The sequence below is a fragment of the Trichosurus vulpecula genome, chromosome 3 (assembly GCF_011100635.1).
Source record: "Trichosurus vulpecula isolate mTriVul1 chromosome 3, mTriVul1.pri, whole genome shotgun sequence".
Classification (NCBI taxonomy): Eukaryota; Metazoa; Chordata; class Mammalia; order Diprotodontia; family Phalangeridae; genus Trichosurus; species Trichosurus vulpecula.
This window is the reverse complement of record NC_050575.1, coordinates 159,350,835-159,370,448: the sequence shown is the minus strand read 5'-3', so window position 1 is coordinate 159,370,448 and position 19,614 is coordinate 159,350,835. Positions and strand designations below refer to the sequence as shown.

The following is a 19,614-nucleotide window of genomic DNA, read 5'->3' as shown; positions in this document are numbered from 1 at the left end:
TATTTCAGGCTTGGTATCAGAAAAAAATCTTTATAATAAGGAAATATCGGTATGGGTGGGTTTCCAAAGAGATTGTGGATCCCTAGGATCATTTCAGATGAGCTGGGTGTAACCAAGATTGATGTCTTTAGGGAGGGACTCTTACCTGATCCCCCTAAGGAGGTATCTAGTGCTGCCTTTTCACGCTTCCTGCTGTCCTGTGTGTTTAATGTATCATTGGAACATCTGACTGTTTTTGAACACTCAGCCAAACAATGAGGCTGTTTGATCTTACGTTTGTGCTCATCGTTCATAGAGGATGTCGAGGCAGTCTGTGGAAGGGTACAGGCCTTCCCTTCCCACTCAGAGGCTGCTTCTCAGACACTGTGCTATTATCAGCAACATAATATCTGAATTCTTAGAATCTGGACCCTGTTAATTGACAAATAATTTAAAGACAATTGATCGGCAACCATTATGGACTAGGCACCAAGCTAGGCATTGGTGAGAGACAAAGACAACAACAGAGCTTACATTCTATAGGCAGGAGTATGTATATGCACACAGGTATATTAATGTGCTATCTATACAGATATCTATTTATACATATATGTACATGTATGTTATGTACATATGTACATAAGTATATTCATATGTTTATATATAAGGGGAAGTTAGATGGAGCAAGGGAAGTTAGATGGCACGGTGGATGGAGTGCCAGGCCCTGGAGTCAGGAGGACTCATTTTCCTGAGTTCAAATCCGGCTCCAGATACTATCTGTGTGACCCTGGGCAAGTCACTTAACCCTGTTTGCTTCAGTTTCCTCATTTGTAAAATGAGCTGGGGAAGGAAATGGGAAACCACTCTAGTGGCTTTGCTAAGAAAACCCCAAATGGGGTCATAACAAGTCAGACATGACTGAAAAACAATTGAAGAACACCACCAAACATGCATGTATATATGTTGTATATGTATATGTATATACACATAAACATGTGTATCTGGATTTACACATATGTGCATGCACCCAAAAATAAATTCAGGGCAATTTTAGGGAACAAAAAAGTGTTAGAGAAGAAAGGGTGCTGGATTTGGAGTCAGGAGATTTGGGTTTGTATCCCACCTCTGAAAGCTACTATATAACTTTGGGATAAGTCCTGTAACTGCTCTTGACCCTCAGTACCCTAATTCATAAAATCAGTATAATATAACTGTATTACCTCATGGATTATTATGAGGAAAGTAATGTATATATTTCAAATGCTGTAAAAGTGTCAGCTATTATTAATATGACTGCACTAGCCTTTAGCTGTATAACATACATTTGAAGGGGTATTAACTTTCTGGGTACCAACCAATTGAAAGGTAATCATGTCATAGACTGGAGACAATGTCTGCCTGAGATGCACTCAAGAGGATGGTAGAAGGTGTTTCTTAACTCCCACAGGGTGCCTGACTGAGAACTACCAAGGGAATGGACGCTAGCAGAAGGTCCTAGGAATGAGTAGCTAGCTGTGGGTTGAGGTGAGAGCCAGTGGGTTGAAGGCAAGTGGTGGGTCAGGTTGGTAGACTGACAACAGAGCTGAAGCTGAGGTGAGAAGTCAGGTGGAGTTTGACATCTTCCTTTCAAAGGGAGGAGGGATGTGGGAGCATTTAGAGGGAGCCTCCTCCTTCTGGGACAAAGGGACACCTTAGGGCAAAGCTTTCAGGGAGGGAATCTTTTCTAATATGGTCACAAATTGGGTTTTTTCTGTTGTTGTAGGGACAAAAAGGAGATCCTGGGCTATCCCCTGGAAAGGCCTATGATGGTGAAAAGGTAGGTTTCTCAGGACCTCTGAGATCGGGGGGAGTAGTGGCATGAGCTGACGTCAACAGGGCTTTAGGATTTTTTTTTGCCAGCTTACTCAGCAGATACAAATCCCATTAATCCTCAGGAGTTAGGAGGAGCCTAAGATCCCCAGGGGTACCAATGAAGGCACCTCCAACCAGTCAAAAACTAGGAAATGCTGCATTGGTCTTCAGCTTTAAGAGATGTTAAAATTAACTAAGGAAATCCTTAGTAAGATATATTCACCCTCTCAATTTGGTTAAGTGATGATTTATGTCAAGGGAAAATATTGATTATGTAGACTTTCTACCTACATTCTTCCTGGGGTAGGCTGTAACAGAAAAGCAAAAACACATGCAGGTGGTCGGATTGCCTATTCATTTGAAAGGCCATCAGAGACCATAGTTATGTAGTGGAAAAACTTTCTTAAGCCATTATTTAAGCAGCAGGTCTGCGTCTTTGTTCAATACCCAGTACTCTGCCAGTCATCCTCTTTCCAGGAGACATCCTGGAAGTCCGGGCCACATGATTTAGTAGAAAGAGCATTGGATTTGATGTGAGGAGACCTGGGGTTGAATCTTGGCTTCACCACTTATTTATAAGCTGTGTGTTTTGTGGACATGATGCCTCTTCACCTTTTCACCTTGGATTTTTACATCTTTAAAATCAAAGAGTTGGACTGGATGATGAGACAGGATTGCTAAGGCACCTTCCAGGGATTTCCTATGATCCTTGTGATAAGTACTGTGGGCATGGCCCCTAGCTCCCCTCTCACTCCTGTGATCCCTTGTGAATACTTCTTTGTGGAGCTTCCTTTCTCCTTTACACCCTGCTTCCCAGATACCTAAGTCAGGAAAGCTTGAGAGTCCCTGAGCCCCTTTTCTGAGCACGTCTTTCCTCTAGGTGCCCCTGGGAATGCTGTGCTCCCAGCTGCAGTGGGGAGCCCCACCCGAGGTTCTGGCTCTCCACTCTCATCAGTTATTAGAAATACATGTGGGTTGCCTTTTTGTAGGAAAAGGCAGCTATGAGTCCGATTGCTTAAATCACATAATAAAGGGCTCTGTGATGCTGGAAAGCTGGGAGGCCTGGGATTCTGTACATTGAAGTCATAAAATAGAAACGACTTGTGCCAGAGGATTTAATCCATCCCTACAGCGTCCCCAATAAACCAGGGGAGTTGGAGGGTGGTAATCGCCCAGAAGCACCGGAAACCTGTAAATCCACTCTCCTCCTCTGCCCCCCGCCATCCAACCCTCCTCCTAAATAGCCAGGAACAAGATCACTCAGCATCTCACATACAAGGAAAAGAACTTTATAGTTGGTTAGTCTGGCTTTCCTCTGGATGCTACCCAGAAACCCTTCCAACAGGAGCAGACATTGAACTAGTGGAGTCTTTGTTTAAAGTCCCAACCCCAGGGACCCTGTGGGAATTAGAAGCAGCTGGTCACTTCTTTTCCACATTGGAGATCATTGTAAGATGTAGAATTTAGCCTCTGTTAAAGAGAACATAGTGTAGTATCTAGATTTCTCAGTCTAGGGGAAAAAAACATTGTTGGAGTCCTGCATGGAATGTCTCTCAAAGGTGTGTGCTTTGAGGAATGTAGGAAGCAATTCAGTTCTCCGGGCAGTCACCACAAGATGAGAAGATGTCATAGGATGAGACCTTCCTGAAAGGCTGCATGGGAGGTGTGATGATGCTCAAGGTGATTCCCTACCCTTATGTGTTGCAAAGCTGGTCATAACAGCTGTTATAGCATCACCCCCTTTTGTGTTTTCAGGGAGACATAGGCTTGCCTGGACTGACTGGGATTCCGGGACCAAATGGCCGAAAGGTAGGTTGTTTTGTTTTCTCTTTCAGGTATCAGAAGGACCCATTACTTGGCTTGGGAAGCCATTTGCTAGTGTCTAATACTTTCTCCACAGCCCCACGGTTTTAGATGAGGAAACACTGAGACAAGAGGCATCATGGAGGAGGGCTTAGAGAGTTGGACTGGTGTTCAAGAATCCTGGATTCTTGTTCTTATTCTGTGTGACCTTGGACCAATCACTTCCCCATACTTTGGCCCTCTGCCTAATTCCCTCCTGTCCCCTGGCTTAGAACGCCTTTTCCTCTCCTCTCTTGTATTGTTGTTGATCTCTTATCTATCGGCCCCACCTTCCTAACTAAATCCTAAGTGCCTTGAGCTTAGGACTTCCAGCAGCAGGCCTCCAACATTGTAGGTACTCAACACATATTTGTTGATGAATCTAATGATGCCCGGAAGCTACTTAAGACCAGGCCACAGACTTTTTAAATGATATAATAATAGTCATGTCCAATGTTGGCATCAGACAAAGAACCGTTCTTATGGATGTGTAGCAAGTATGCTTTGATCCATTATCCCAGAGCCAGGCTAGATAGATCTCCCTCTCAAGCGACCTCAACTCCCAGCTGTGGTTACAGCTGCCTTTGTCTTCAAGATCATCTCTTTCCCATCATGGCCAGCTGTGATATTGGCCATTGCCATCCCAGCCAGGTCTTTCTTTAGTCTTTGGTTATGCAGGATTTCAGTTCTGGGCTTCCTTTGGTGTTGGTTGCATGTGTGGTGGGGAGGGAGAGAATCATCTCTCCCAGTCCCCTTGTTCTCTGTGAATTTAGATGGAGAAAAATGGGTACTCAGCCTTGGGTGAATAGAGTAGTCAAACAGGCCAGTTCCAGGCCCCTTAATACAAACCTGGAGGGGACAGACCCAGACAAGAAGCCGAGGGTGTCTGTAGGCTGTGGGGAAATGCTGATTTTTTTGGCCCAGGGAAATATTGTGGGCCTCTTTCCTCCTGGGCTGCAGCCCTGTCCTAATAGATGAAGTGTGAGTTACATAGTTTTCCTATACTAGCAGCTTATAAAGCAGAGTGTGGTGGTTTTGATGTGTCCAGCCCTGAATCTAGGCTGGAAAATCAACAAATGATGAGGAGAACTCTCTCAGTTTGCCCCAAAGGTCCATGTTCACCTGGGGAGGAGTTTCCTATGGCTGGTTGGAGGGCAGGCCTTTGTTTAGGTAAAAGGAAGCTCATGACCCTAAACCAAGAAGACAAACCTGTTCACCTAGGTTCAGCATGACTTGTCTTTCTAAATTCAGAAAAGGTCTCTGTGGTTGGAAAAATACTTGGCAAAACAACATACATTTTGAATTCCCTGATGGCCTCAATCCAATCTAAATATCATGGAGCTTGGTCTACCAGGGAGAGGTATCTTCCATTCCAACTGGGCACAGAGAGAGAGCCTAGGAGAGCTTGACTCTGGGATGAGGATTGTACCAGTTTGGGCAGGGTGAATGGAAAAGAGTCAGCTGGGCATAACAGGAAATTCTCACGTAGCTTTTTTTTTTCTAATTGAGCCTTCCAGCTGCAAGACAGTTTCTTTTCTGAGTTTTCTCCATTCACCAGAAACATTTTTTCTTTGTGAGAATAGACGGGTCTTCTCTTTTCCTTCAACCAGAGTCACCTATAGCAGTGTCTTCTCTTTGCCTGGCATGGTGGACATCATGAAGGGTGACCATCTTCGTCTCTGAGTTGGCCCCACCCTTTGTTCTCAAAGGGCTTCTTCGAAGAGAGACAGGTCTCAAGTTGGCCTCAGATGGGTTTGATTTTTTTTTTTGGTGTTGATACTTTAGTTAAACAAACTACCATCTCCCTGAATCTGAATCCATGACCTGGTTAATATCCTTAGAGAGTCCTTTTAAATGAAGATATACCTGGCTCTCTCTTTGTAAGTCACTGGACAGGTTGGTTTTCAAGGGAAGCTGCCAAAACCTGAGTGCTTACTTGATGATGTGCAGGAGATAGCTTATGTCCCAGGAGGCCTCTCGAGAACAAGCCTTCTAAAGTCACCTGGGATAGAGAGTCTAAGGAGAATCAACCAACCCAAGCCACAGTCATTCTGATTCTTTTGGGGTTATAGAGATGGAAATCCAGATGATACTGTAGCCCCTCCCTGTGACGGTAGTAGACTCCTCATCAATCCGGATCTCAATGCCCAGTCCTGCTGCCCCGGGTCAGATGCTTATATGACAAGGACCTAGTTGGCACCGTCACCAAGGTTGTCAACTTTGGTTTCCCATCTGCTGGTTCTTTGTGACATCTGTGGTCTCACACTGACTCAGACATTTCTTTCCTGCGTCAGGCATCTGACCTTTCCAATGGTTGGCCTCCATGTCTTTTCAGCACTTTGTACCATTGTTCAAAGCTCGTATTTCCTTGGCAGCCTCTGTGGTACATCTCCTATTTCTCTTCAAAAAGCTCTCCCTCTTAGCTGGTTGGCTCTCTCCTTTGTCCTGGAAGCCCCTAGTGGGTAAACTGGGGTTTTCCTTGCCAATAACTGGACAGAGCCAAAATGACTATCAAGACTCCATCTGTAGCTGATGCTATCGGCATCCTTTCCTTACAGAGGCTGTGTCAATGCATTCACAAAATACTATTAGGAGTTACAAGAACTAGGTTTTAGACTTTGGTCCATTACTAACTTTCTGGGTGATCTCAGATGAGTACGGTCCCATCCCATCCAATTTATTTATTTTTATTTTTTAAAAGATTAGTTCTTCCTTTCTTAATCAGGCTGGAAGTATAAGGGCTACTCATGGGTTCATTCCCACTCTGATCAGCATGGAAGCCTTGACCTGCTTTGTTTCTAACATGGGCAGAATTGCCCCTCCTTAGGCAACCTGGTAGTCTCCTCCCCACCCCTGCTCCTGGGGACTCACCATATTTATGCCAAACTCAGTGAAGACACTCAATCAGCTTAGCCTACTGCAGTTCAGAACTCCTGAGCTAGAGAGATCCACATGCCTTAGCCTCCCTGACAATAAGTGTATACCATCTTACCTGACTTCAATTAAAGTCAGTTTAACAAGCATTTGTTAAGCAGCTACTTTGGGGTAGGTACTATGCTAAGAATACAAAAACAAAAATGAAAACAATCCCTGCCCTCAAGAGCTGACACTCTCCTGGTAGCAAACAACATGTACACAGATGAGTAAATGCAAAAAAAAAAATACCAAGTAATTTCAGAGTGGGTGGGTGGGCAGGATCAAAGAATTCAGGTTCACCAGATGTCTGATCTGGAAAGCACCTTAAAACGCAGTGTTTTTTTTTTAAGTTTCATTGATGGCCTTTGTTTTTTATACCTCGATCATTTCTGAATATCACCTAATCCTCCATCATAGAGCTCTCATTTGCTAAACAAACATTTAAGTAAAACCAACCCACACACGCTCTACATATGTCAGTAGTCTTTCTATTATGTGGAACAAAGTGTTTTTTCCTTATCTTTTTTTCCGGAATCATTATAGATAATAGAGCAGATAGTGCTGGATCTGGAGTCGGGAAGACATGAGTTCAAATGTGACTTTAGACCCATAATAGTTGTGTGACCCTGGTCAAGTCACTTAAGCTGTTTGCCTCAGGTTCCTCATCAGCAAAATGGTATAATAATAGCATCTGCCTTCCAAGGCTGGGAGTATCAAATGAGATGAGACCTTGCAGACCTTCAAGCTCTATATAAATGCTAGTGATGGTGATGATGATGATGATGTTTAATCTCAGTTCAGCTGTCAGTATTTTTTTCACCTACACTGTTGTAGTCATCGTATATAATAATAGCACCTACCTTTTAGGGTCGTTCTTAGGCTCAAGTGAGTTAATAATTGTAAAGTGCTGAGCACAGTACTTGGCACATAGTAAGCTCTATAGAAATGTCATCATCATCATCATCATCATCATCATCATCATCATCATCATTATTGTTGTTGTTGTCATGGTTTTGTTTTCTGATTTACTCAGCGTCATTCATAGAAGCCTTCTGTGTTTCTCTTAATTTCTCATCATCATAATTTCTTAGGATGTAATAGGATCCCATTACATTGATGTATCACAGTTTGTTGAGCCATTTCTTGGGAGTCAATGGGTACCCACTCTTTTTCTACTTTTCTGCTAACTACCACCAAAAGTACTACTAAGGATATCTTGGCATATATGGAGACTTTCTGTTTTTAACCTCTTTGGGGCATATGCCCAGCAGTAAGGATCATGGGTCAAAAGAATATGAACAGTTTAGTAACCCTTTCCCACATGATTCTGAAGTAGAACACAGAATGTTGGCTTTTGGGGTCAAAGGATATGAAGAGTTTAGTAACCCTTTCCCCAGATAATTTCAGATTAGAACACAGAGTGTTACACTTGGAAGGGACTAGAAAGATCATTTAGTCCAGACCCCTCATTTTACAGATGACGAAACTCTGACCAAGAGAGACGGAGGTGACACAGGTCATCACAGAACCTCTCAGTGTCTGTTTCCGAGTTCGTAAGACAGCAATCAATAATGACACGTTTTCCACCCATTTCATAATGGATTGTGAGGAACGTACAATACTATATATGTAAGTGATAAGTGTAAAGAGGTATATGTTACATTCAAATATTTATTAAGCACCTCCTATGTCCAATACACTGTACTTTATTAGGTGGTATTATCAATCCACCAAATAAGCATTTATTAATCTCCTAGTATGTGCCTGGTTATACAAGGACAAAAATGAAGCGATCACTGCTCTTAGGATAGAGATCATTTCATTCTTTTACTTGTATCTCCAGCTCCTAGCCTAGTACTTGCCACATAGTAGGTACTTAATAAATGCTTCTCAAGTGACTGATTCTGTTGGATGAAACAACATGTACATATATTACTCTGTCCAAAATATATAGAAGGTAGTGGGGAGAGGCTCTAGGAGCTGAGGGAATCAAGACAGACTGTGTAGGAGGTGGTGTTCGACCTGAGCTTTGATGAAAACTGGGGATTCTAAGAAGCAGAGGAGGAAATACATTCCGGACGTGGAGGACAGCCTGTGCAAAGACCTAAAGATGGGAGATGGGATCTCATGTGTGAATAATAGCAAGACGACCAGTTTGGTTGGACCAAAGAGTCTGTGAAGTGAAGGAGTGTGTAATAAGGATGAAAAGGTATGTTGGAGCCAGGTTGTAAAGGGCTTAAAAGACCTGTATCTGAGGTAATAGGGAGCCATGTATAGACTGGTTAGTGGACCTCTGGTTATATTACTTGGAACTGATAGCACTGATGTCGAAAACTGGAAAAATGCCAGGATCATTTAGATTGTGTGGACCATATGAATTTTCACTTAAAGTCACTGCATAGAAGAGGAAATGCCATCCTGCGTGGCCTTGAACTTTGAGTCTTGAAGCTGGAGTTGTGTTGTTACATTGACAGTGCCATGAAAATGGATTTAGATCCTAATCTTTTCCATATAGCCGAGGTCTCTTATATTCAGTGTCACAAGTGATGACTCTGCGGTGCAGGATGAACAGGTGTGCTTTTGAAATTTGCTCCAAAGCTGGGTGTGGGGCAGTGGTTATCAAGTTTGTTGGATCCCTGGCCCACTTGGATGAAGGCATGAGACTGTGCATCTGCGGAGCATGGCAAAGATAACTTCCTCAGGCTGGAAGGGGCGATGGGGTGCTGCTTTGGATACAATACCAATGAGGTGATGTCTGGTTTTTCCCGAATGTCTTAAGTAAATGATTAATTCAGGCCAGAAACCAAAGTATAAACCTAGTCATATTATAAACATTGATTCTACTAGAGAAACCTCTAGGGGCCCTGCATAGACTGTCACTGCCTCCCAGATCCCATGAGTTTACTGTTGCATTTCTGCCTTGGACTTTTGACTACCAGTGGACAATCAAAACAATCCCGGCTCGAGAGGGGTACCTGTCACTGGGAAATGATTGCCTTGCGGCTTACCTTGTGGTTCCTAGCCTGTAATTGCCAGACAATGTCTGGGGAAGATAGTGGCCCATTTGATTTTGGCTGTCATCCCCCTGTCATTTGGAGCTATTTGAAGATGGACAAAGGCTGGTAAACAGCCCCTGCTCTTATGAATTTCAGGAGACTAGTGATGTTCCTTCCTTTAGTGACAGAGCTGACACTGGATTGTGGTTGCTCACAGCCTACCAGGAAATTCCTGTGATTGATGCTTTCTTGTACAGCCAGATATAATGGTTGTGCACTACATTTAATGGGAGGAAATTAGTTTAACAGATGGAGTGCCAGATGGGGGAATCAGGAGACTTGGGTTCTGGTCCTATCTCTGCCACTATACTTGTCTTTGTGACTTTGGACAAGTCATCTCCCTTTGGGTCTCAGTCTTGGGAATGGTTGGACTAGGTGGATAGCATCTAAAGTTAGGTAGGGGCAGATGTGGTGATTTGGGTCACTGAAGTGGTCTGCCCAGTAAAAAAAAAAATCAAAAAAACAAAAACATGAACACATTGGTTAGGGACAAAAGCCTAAGGCTTTTGTTTGTTATAATTTTTTTTAAAAGTGTTTTCCTTTCTCATTCTGAATCCTATGCACCCAAATCAACTTCATTTCTGGGCCACAATTTGCCTATTATATGGAAGAGGGTCCACAGCCGCCAGCCCTACTAAGTGTTGGCAATGTTTGCTTCAGTTGACCACAGGGATTTCAGAGACAAACATAGCACTCAGCAGTCTGAGAAGTGAGTAGGTATAGAAGGAATGCTTGTAAAATAACCCAATGACTTGGATCTCACTGACTCTGTTCTGTTTGTAATTAAGCGTTCCAGTTTCCTGGGGTCGTATATGTGAGAATCTTTGTGCGCGCGCCTGTGGGTGTTTAGAAAGGCTTGTTGAGGACAAAAAGTTTCCTCTTGTTATTTCAAATGCATTCTGGGGTGCCTCGAAGCCCCAGAATCTCAGAACATTAGAAATGGAAAAGACTACTGCGATCATCTAGTGCTACCCCCTCATTTTACAAATGGGGTAACTGAGTCACAGAGTGAAGAAGTTAATTGCCCAAGATCACAGAGAACTAGAACCAGAACCCCAGTCTTCTGACACCCATTCCAATATTCTTTCCATCATAGGATATTATAAGGGAGCCTCTCTTCATCTGGAGTGCAGATTCTGAAAACTTCTACCCTACCAACTTCCAAATTGGTTTTTATCCCTGCCTATCTGATGGCCTGCAGCTATCTTTTTTTCCCTTTGTTTTTTCCTACTCACAGTGGAATCTAGGTATGTGCAATTATGTGCCAAGTAACGGACTCTAAAATGTGAGAGCTGACTTACATGTTTTCTTGTAGCCCTAAAGTCCTATGAGATCAATAGATCAATGGCTGATGGGGGTGTGTGTGACAGTATTTGTGTTTATGGAGTACCTGTTACATACAAGGTAGTGTCCTAGGCAGGATAACACAACATGGCCAAACTAGGTCTTGGAGAGAACACTGGAGTTTGAATCAGAAGACCTGAGTTCAAATCCCACTATTTTCAACCTGTCAAATAGGCAAGTTATCTTGGGTAACTCAAGTCAAATCAACAAGAATTTATTAAGTGCTTGCTATGTACTTGGCACTATGCAAGAGGCTCCTATCATCTTTAGGATCAAACATAAAATCTTCTGTTTGGTTTAGAGTTCAAAGCCCTTCATAACCTGTCCCACCTCCTTCCTCCCATTCAATCTTTCCAGTCTTTATATCATACACCCGATTTCCTGCCTGCCCTGTCACCTAGTAACACTGGCCTCCTTGCTGTTTTTTGATAATATTTTATTTTTTCCAATTACATTTCCAGACAATCCTCTCCAACATTTATCATTTTGCTTTTTTTGTCATATTAGCCAATCTGATATGTATGAAGTGGTACCTCAGAGTTGTTTTAATTTGAATTTCTCTAATCAAAAGTGATTTAGAACACTTCTTCATATGCCTATAGATAGCTTTGATTTCTTCATCTGAAAACTGCCTGTTCATATTCTTTGACCATTTATCAATTGGGGAATTGCTTGTATTCTTATAAATTTGACTCAGTTCTCTATATATTTGAGAAATGAGGCCTTTATCAGAGACACTGGCTGTAAAGAGTTTCCCAGCTTTTTGCCTTCCTTCTAATCTTGGTTGCATTGGTTTTGTTTGTGCAAAAGTTTTTAAATTTAATATAATCAAAACTGGCCATTTTACATTTTGTAATGCTCTCTATCTCATTTGATCATGAACCTGTAACTCACTTAACTTTTCCTTAAAGAATCTGGATACTCTACCACTTGATGCATATATGTTTAGTATTGATATTGCTCCATTTTCTATGGTAGCTTTTAGCAAGATGTAGTTTCCTTCCTTTTCTCTTTTACTTAGGTCTATTTTTGCTTTTGCTTTGTCTGAGATCAGGATTTCTACCCTTCCTTTTTTTTCACTTCAGCTGAAGCATAATAGATTCTGCTCCAGTCTCTCACCTTTACTCTGTGTGTCTTTCTGCTTTAAGTTTGTTTTGTGTAAACAACATATTGTAGGATTTTGGTTTTTGATTCACTCTGCTATCTGCTCCTCTTTTATGGGAGAGTTCATCCCATTCACATTCACAGTTATGATTACTAACTGTGTGTTTACTTCCACCCTATTTTTCCTCCTGTTTGTCTTCTGTCTCCTTTCTCCTTTTCCCTCTTCAATAGTGTTTTGCTTCTTTCTACTGCCTCCCCTGGTCTGCCCTCTCTTCTTTCAGTCCCCTCTCCCCTTTACTTAATCCCCTTCCTTCCTCCTTCCTGTTGGGCAAATAGATTTTTATATTCAATTGACTGTGTATATTATTTCCTCTTTGAGCCAATACTGGGGAGAATAGGGTTCAAGTGATGGCCATCACCCACCCTCCCATCTTTCACTCCACTGTAATAGGTTTCTTGTGAAATAATTTTTGTGAAATAATTTACCCCATTCTACCTCTCCCCTCCTTCTGCACATAGTGTACTCCTCATTCTCATTTCTTAATTTTTGTGTGTGTGTCATTCCCTCAAATTCACCTTATATCCATATTCTCTGTCTCTGTCTCCCTGCCCCCTTTCTATCTATCTATCTATCTATCTATCTATCTATCTATCTATCTATCTATCTATCTATTCCTTCTAGTTGTACTATTAGTGGTACAATTTTTAAGAATTACAAGTATCATTTTCCCATGTAGGGTATAGGGATGTAAACAGTTCAGCTCCATTGAATCCCATATGTTTTCTTTTCCCTTTTTACCTTTTTAGGCTTCTCTTGGGTCTTGATATTGGAGATCAAATTCTTTCTTCAATTCTGGTCTTCTTATGAAAGCTTGAAATCCTTCTATTTTATTGAATGACCATTTTTTCCCTTGAAGTGTTATGCTTAATTTCACCAGGTAGCTGATTCTTGGTTGTAATCCTAGCTTCTTGCTTTCTGGAATGTCATGTTCCATGACCTCCGATTCTTTAATGTGGCAGCTGCTAAGTCCTGTGTGATTCTGATTGTGGCTCCCCAATGTTCAAATTGTTTCTTTCTGACCACGTGCAGTATTTTTTCCTTGACCTGATCTGTAATTTAGCTATGATGCTCCTTGGAGTTTTTATTTGGGGATCTCTTTCCTGAGGTAATGGGTAGATTCTTTCAATGCCTATTTTGTCCTTTGGTTCCAGCACATCAGGGAAGTTTTCCTTGATAATTTCTTGAAAGACACTGTCCAGGTACTCCTTTTTTTGTAACAAGGCTATAAGTTTATTTACACCTCGAAGAGTTTACAGGTGAACTACTTTAGTTTTACAATTTATATGTACCATATTCCCAAATTATGCATTATTAATTCACATTTTTATATTTAACATAACCTTCACATGAACTTGCTCATAAATGTTGACCTCTCCACTGTATACCACCTATAGAACTAAATAAATACTAGTAGAAATTTTTTAATAACTTAAAAGGTCTTATTGTTTACTAATTGCTTTGTTTCAAAAACTTCATAACTTTTCCATAAAAATACTTGTCTATCTTTTGATTATCAATACTTCTTTAACTAAAAAAGGTTCAGATTTAAGCTAAACATTTTGAAGCCTGATTGAATTTGTAGTTTTTCCTTTTAAAGGTACAATTGGTACCATAAATGGACTTGTATAGCAATACAGGTGTACATACTATATATACTATGTAAGCATGGACTATACACCGTACAAGTGGACTTTTAACAATGCAATCATTTCACCAGCATTGAAAGCATATTGACTTTATTCAAGTAGCTTCATTTATCACTGAATAAAATTAAAATGAATCTGAAAAAGAGCATGTGACCAGCAGGTAGATTATTTGTTTACATTTCATCACTGTCATATTCCTCTATTGTGATCCCCTCTTCCTCCGTGAATCCTTGAGCTGTAGCAGGTGGTGGCTGGCTGGCAGGCAGATCTGTTCCACTAGTCTGACTTGAAGGAAAAAATAGGGATGCTTTTGTATCAGTCTCTGAAGTTTTGATTTTGTCCATGTGTGTAAGTGGCTTTGTAGGTGGTGCTCCATCAGAATTAGCCTCATCGTCACTGGCAGAGTCTATCATTTCAGAATCCTTATCAGTTAGAGCTTCCATTTTCAATCTTCCAAAAAACCTCCTTAGGGGAAGCCTTCCAACATCCTGGATAAAAACAATCTGAGCTTGATTTCTCATTGGATTAGTTAGCATAGCCAGGTATGGCTACAGCTGTGTTTGAAGGCACAAAGAGGGTAAGCAAAAACTGGAAAAAACTTTGCTGCCAGGCAATTTTCTCAATACTTTCTGTTTATCAGAAACCACTGAGGTTTGTGTAAGGGTTGAAAACTTGCTCCTCCTCCATGACAGTAAATAAAACCTCTGGATTTGTTGGAATGCATCACACCTCTTGTAGCGACAGATGCATTGTACTCCCCGAATATAGTCCTTGAATTCCAGGCACCACAGAAGACGTCAGCAATACTCATGTATTCACTAGCTCTCACAAGATCCTCTATTTCAGTGAAGAAATCTACATAGTTTTGATGAAGGTAAAAATTAAATAGCTCTCCAGGCATGTGTGACTTTTCTACAACCTCCTCAGGTTCAACAAGTAATGTGTCCTGTTCGTACTCTGACAAATGAGATGATAATCAGGGAAATTCTAATTCTGTTAGAGATATTCTTTTACAATATAATATCTTTTCCAAAGCCTTGAAGAGAAAGAGAGAGACATCTTTGCCACCACTTGCTTGGACTTCTTGATTTTCCAAACTACCATTAGGTCACTTTCTCTGCTTTGCTCTTGACAACAAAGCATCCGATTTTATTGAAGATATCCCTTTTGTTCTTGACCAAAAATTGGTCTCCCCTGAATTACTTTTAAAAGAAGAAAATGGAGGCTATTTATTGCACTTCTTATATCACCAGAACATCCTTTACAAAACAACTCTAAAGATGGCTTGTCAGGGACAACAATTTTTCCTCCACCCATATTAGCTTCTAATGCTGCTATTCTACTGAGAACTTTCATCATAATTGTTGGTGCCACAGGGTTGAAACTAATATTTGATATAGAATACTCTTATTGAATTTCTTTGGGGAACGATAATCTCTGGCTACTGTCTCCACTGAGACTATCAGAGATTATAAATACAAGAGAACATCACCCTAGCTGCACAGATTTCCTTAGTATTTCATGTAAAGTACTTGGATCTCCATAAATTTGATTAGGCATATCCTCAACCAAAATAATCTTCTTATCAATGTGCAGACAATCACCAAGCATCTGTAGTTTGTCATATTTATTTGCTCTCAACAGAAACTCTTGAAAAATAGTCATCTGAGACTGACTAGGAACCATATGGAAACTTGATTCATAATTAAACCTGTCCTTCATATCATGTTCTCTGGAGTCTAGAAAAACGGGTTAATTCATTCTTGTACCTCAATACCAAGATCCTTAACTTGTATTTGTAGGGTTGTTGTTTTTCCACAGCCAGGAGGACCTGTGATTATCAGAATAGATCCACTCAATTTTGGTTGCTTCTCAAAAACATGAGCTTTTAACCAGGTTTCAAGATCTTCAACTTTCTTCTTAGGAACAGCAAGTTCATTCTGAGTTTCTGGTTTGTTTTTTCCTACCCATAGTTCGTTTTCAGACAGATTTTCATTTAAATTTACTTCAACACTCCTCTGTTTTGAAGAAGATGATTTTCCTCTTTTTCTAGCTACAAACTTGCTACTTTCTAATGAGGAAGATAAATCTTTTCTTCTCTGATGAAAATTATTTACTCCCAGAGATGCAGTTGTAAGAGCAGAAGACATGTCTGTGTTTCCAACAAAATCATTAAATGAAGGCTCTACCCAGCTGGTTATCCTTGTGGAAGCTACCTTTCGTCTAAGAGAAGTTTTTGACATTATAAACCTTGATAGCTTCCATCCATAGTATATAGAACCTGCAGTATGTGAAAATATAAATCACCTGCAGGCAACGGGCACTGACCCTGCGGTATCCCCCCCTCTCCCCGGGGGAGGCAGCTGTTATGGCCCAAATCCAGGAGCAGCAGCCAAAGGACACTCCCAGGGCCAAGTTGGGAGCCCATGTTGAGGCCCCGCCTCCTGGCAGGGGTCCTCCTACAGCCCAGGTCCTCCTTTCGATTATGGCTTTCAGGTAGTCCAATGATTCTGACAATTTTTCCAGGTCAGTTGTTTTTCCAATGAGGTATTTACATTTTCTTCTTTATTTTCATTCTTTTGAATTTGTTTGATTGCTTCTTGATTTCTCATAGAGCCCAATTCCAACTTTTAAGGAGTTGTTTTCTCTAGTTAGCTTTTCCATTTGGCCAGTTCTACTTTTTAAGCAGTTGTTTTCTTTTCCAAGCTGTTGACTCTTCCTAATTTTCTTGCATCATTCTCATTTCTTTTCCCAGCTTTTCTTCTCCCTCTCTTATATGATTTTAAGCTCCGTTTTGAGCTCTTCCCCAGGTTCTTTATGGGCTTGAGACCACTTCTTGGTTTTTGGGGGGTTTTCGCCCATAGGTATTTTAACATTGTTGTCCTCTGATCTTCCATGTCACCATAATAACTTTCTATGGTCAGATTCTTTTAGCGTTGGTTTTTGCTTATCTTTTTTGGCCTTTTCTTTTCTTTTAAATTTGAACTCTGCTCATGGGGTGAAAGGGGCACTGTGTCAGGCTTCTTGTGGCAGGGTCTGCAGGTGCTGGCTGCTTACCTGGTGTTGCACTGATGTTGCCCTGAGGCCCACTGGGGATCCTCATGTCTGGTGCTATGCTGAGGCATGTGGGGGTCCTGGTGTTGGCATTTGCCTGCTCCACCACACTGGGGTCAGGATCTCCCGCTGGTTTGCTGAGATGGGGCTTATTGCTGGCTTGCTGGGATGCTTCCTGTTCCCTGTTCCATTCTCCTTTTACCTGACTGAGACAGACCTTCCTTGCCAATCTTCCAAGTTTCTTGGGCTAATAGATTGTTTCACCCTATCTTTTGCTGGTTCTATTGTTTCAGGATTCATTTTTAGGAGGTATTCGATGATTGTTTGGAGGTGAATATGGGAGAGTTACGGTGATTTACTGGCTACTCTGCCATCTTGGCTCCTGGAAGTCCAATCCTTGCTGTTTTTTGAACAAGATGTAGCCTCCCTTGGTTCTGGGCATTTTCTCTGGCTGTCACCTATGCCTGGAATGCTCTCCCTCCTCATCTCTACATTCTGCAGGAAGTCTTTCCTGAGCCCTCTTTATTCTAGTGCTTTTCCTCTGTTGACTGTCTCCAAGAGATCCTGTCTATAGCTTGTTTGTACATAGCTGGTTGTGTGTTATCTCTCTCATTAGAGTAGGAACTCCTTGAGGGCAAGGACTATAGTTTTGCCTTTCTTTGTCTCCTCAGTGCTTAGCAGAATGTCTGGTATACAGTAAGCACTTAATAAATGTTTATTGGATTGACTGACTTGACTGATCCTCACTTTCTTCACCTGTCAAAATGAAGAGGGTGGGGTGGGGATAGCCCAAATGTTCTTTTAAGGCCCCTTCTTACCCTTTATTCTGTGATCCTATGATAAGAACTCCCTCTCAACCCAAATAAGAAGCACATAGCCTCTCAAAAAAAAGGGATGTTGAAGGTCCTTTAGTCTAGGCTTCTATTCAATGTAGGAAATTCCTTCTAGACCATCCCTGACAAGGGCCTTTGAAAACTCCCAATGACAAGGAAAGAAACAAGCATCCGTCAAAGTGCCTACTATGTGCGCCCCTCACAACAACCTTGGAAGGTAGGGGCTATTACTATCTCCATTTTATAGATGAGAAAACTGAGGCAGACAGAAATGAAGTGAGCTGCCCAGGGTCATAAAGCTAGTAAGATTTGAACTTGGGAAGATGAGCCTTCCTGACTCCAGGCCTGGCACCCCACTCACTGTGCCATTCCATTGTTGCCCGGCTCTAATTGTTAGAGATTTTTCATTTGCTTTGCTACTAGACCTGTCTCTTTGTAACTTATCCATTGGCCCTAGTTTTGCCCTCTGGAGCTGCACAGAACAAGTGTTCAAATATTAGGAGATAGTAATTATATCTTCCTTTGATCTCTTCTTTTCCAAGCTAAATATCCCAGATCATTTACTCTTATATGAGATGTTTTCCGAACCCTCCCCCATCATGGTTACTCCCTCTGGGTTGCTGTAGATTTTCAGTATCCATTGTAAATAAAAATGGTGCCCAGAATTGGACACAGTAGTCCAGGTATGATTTGACCAGCACAGAGACATTTACGTTACATGATCTAGGCATTCCATGTCTATTAAGGCAATTTAAGATTGTGTTAGCTTATCTTTTTTTAGCAACATCATAAAATTGTTACGATAAACTAAAACTTCAGGATCTTTTTTTTTTTAAAAATGTAAACTTGCTATTAATCTAGGCTTTGCTCAATATGTGCAGCTTGAGATGGTTTTTGAACCTCATGTGAGGGACTTTGCATTTATACGCTCCCTGTGACTTTGCAAAACCAATGATCATAGATGGAATGGTGGGATCCAGAGTGAGTTCAGAATCGGTCTCCCTGTTTCATGTCTCTCTCCCCACTCCAGTCTGTCCTGTGATTTGCTGCCAAAGTTATTTTCCTTAAGTACACATCTGATGATCACTTCTCCTAAAGGCAGTTAGTTAGGTGGTGTAGCAGATAGAATGCTAGGCCTGGAGTCAGTAAGACCTGAGTTCAAATTTGACCTCCTGCACTTACTCTCTGTCTCGCCCTCTGTGTGAGCAAGACATTTCAGTTCCTTCTGCCTCAATTTTTTCAACTGTAAAATAGGGATACTAATGGTGCCTACCTCCTAGAGTTGTGAGAAGCAAATGAGATATTTATAAAGTACTGAGTGGTATCTGATACGTAGGTGTTTAATAAAGGCTCATTCCTCTCTCCCTTCTCCCTTTATTCAACAAATTCCATGGCTCTCTATTGCTTTGAGGACCAAACATAAACTCATCTGTTTAGCTTTTAAAGCACTTTATAGCTTTGTTTAAGCATATCTTTCCAGCCTCCTTGTGCATTGCTCCCCTTCCTGTCCTCTGTCATTCAGTCAAACTGGCCCCTCTCTTCTTCACGTAGGTCATTCTATAACACTCCATCTCCTCTCCCACACTTTCATGCTGGCTTTCTCTCATGCCTGGAATTCACTCTTTCCTCACCTCTTCCTTGCTTCCTTCAAGATGAAAATCAAGTGCCATCTTCTTCATGAAACCTTCCTCTGATCTCTTCCACTGCGATGTTCTCCCTTTTGAGCCACCTTGTATTTAATCACTTTGGATTTATTTGTATTTGTTCTCTTTATATTTATATATGTCCTTGTGGTCTTCCCCATTCAAACGTAAGCTCCTTGCAAGTAGTAATTATTTCATTTATTGTAATTGTATTCTGAGAATACAGCATGATTCCTGCAATACCATCTGCTGTTGTTCAGTTGTTTCCGTTGCATCCGAATCTTC

At 41.3% G+C, this 19,614-nt stretch overlaps 1 protein-coding gene and 1 pseudogene across 1 annotated transcript in view; one reads left to right on the top strand and one right to left on the bottom strand.

Annotated features, from left to right (window-relative positions):
* COL27A1 (collagen type XXVII alpha 1 chain) overlaps nucleotides 1-19,614 on the top strand; it is a 234,115-nt gene that overhangs the window by 38,730 nt on the left and 175,771 nt on the right. Inside the window, exons 6-7 of the mRNA XM_036749857.1 lie at nucleotides 1,742-1,795; nucleotides 3,586-3,639. Coding sequence (XP_036605752.1) covers nucleotides 1,742-1,795; nucleotides 3,586-3,639 — 108 coding nt within the window. The remainder of the gene's footprint in view (nucleotides 1-1,741; nucleotides 1,796-3,585; nucleotides 3,640-19,614) is intronic.
* LOC118841200 lies at nucleotides 13,973-16,042 on the bottom strand (annotated as a pseudogene).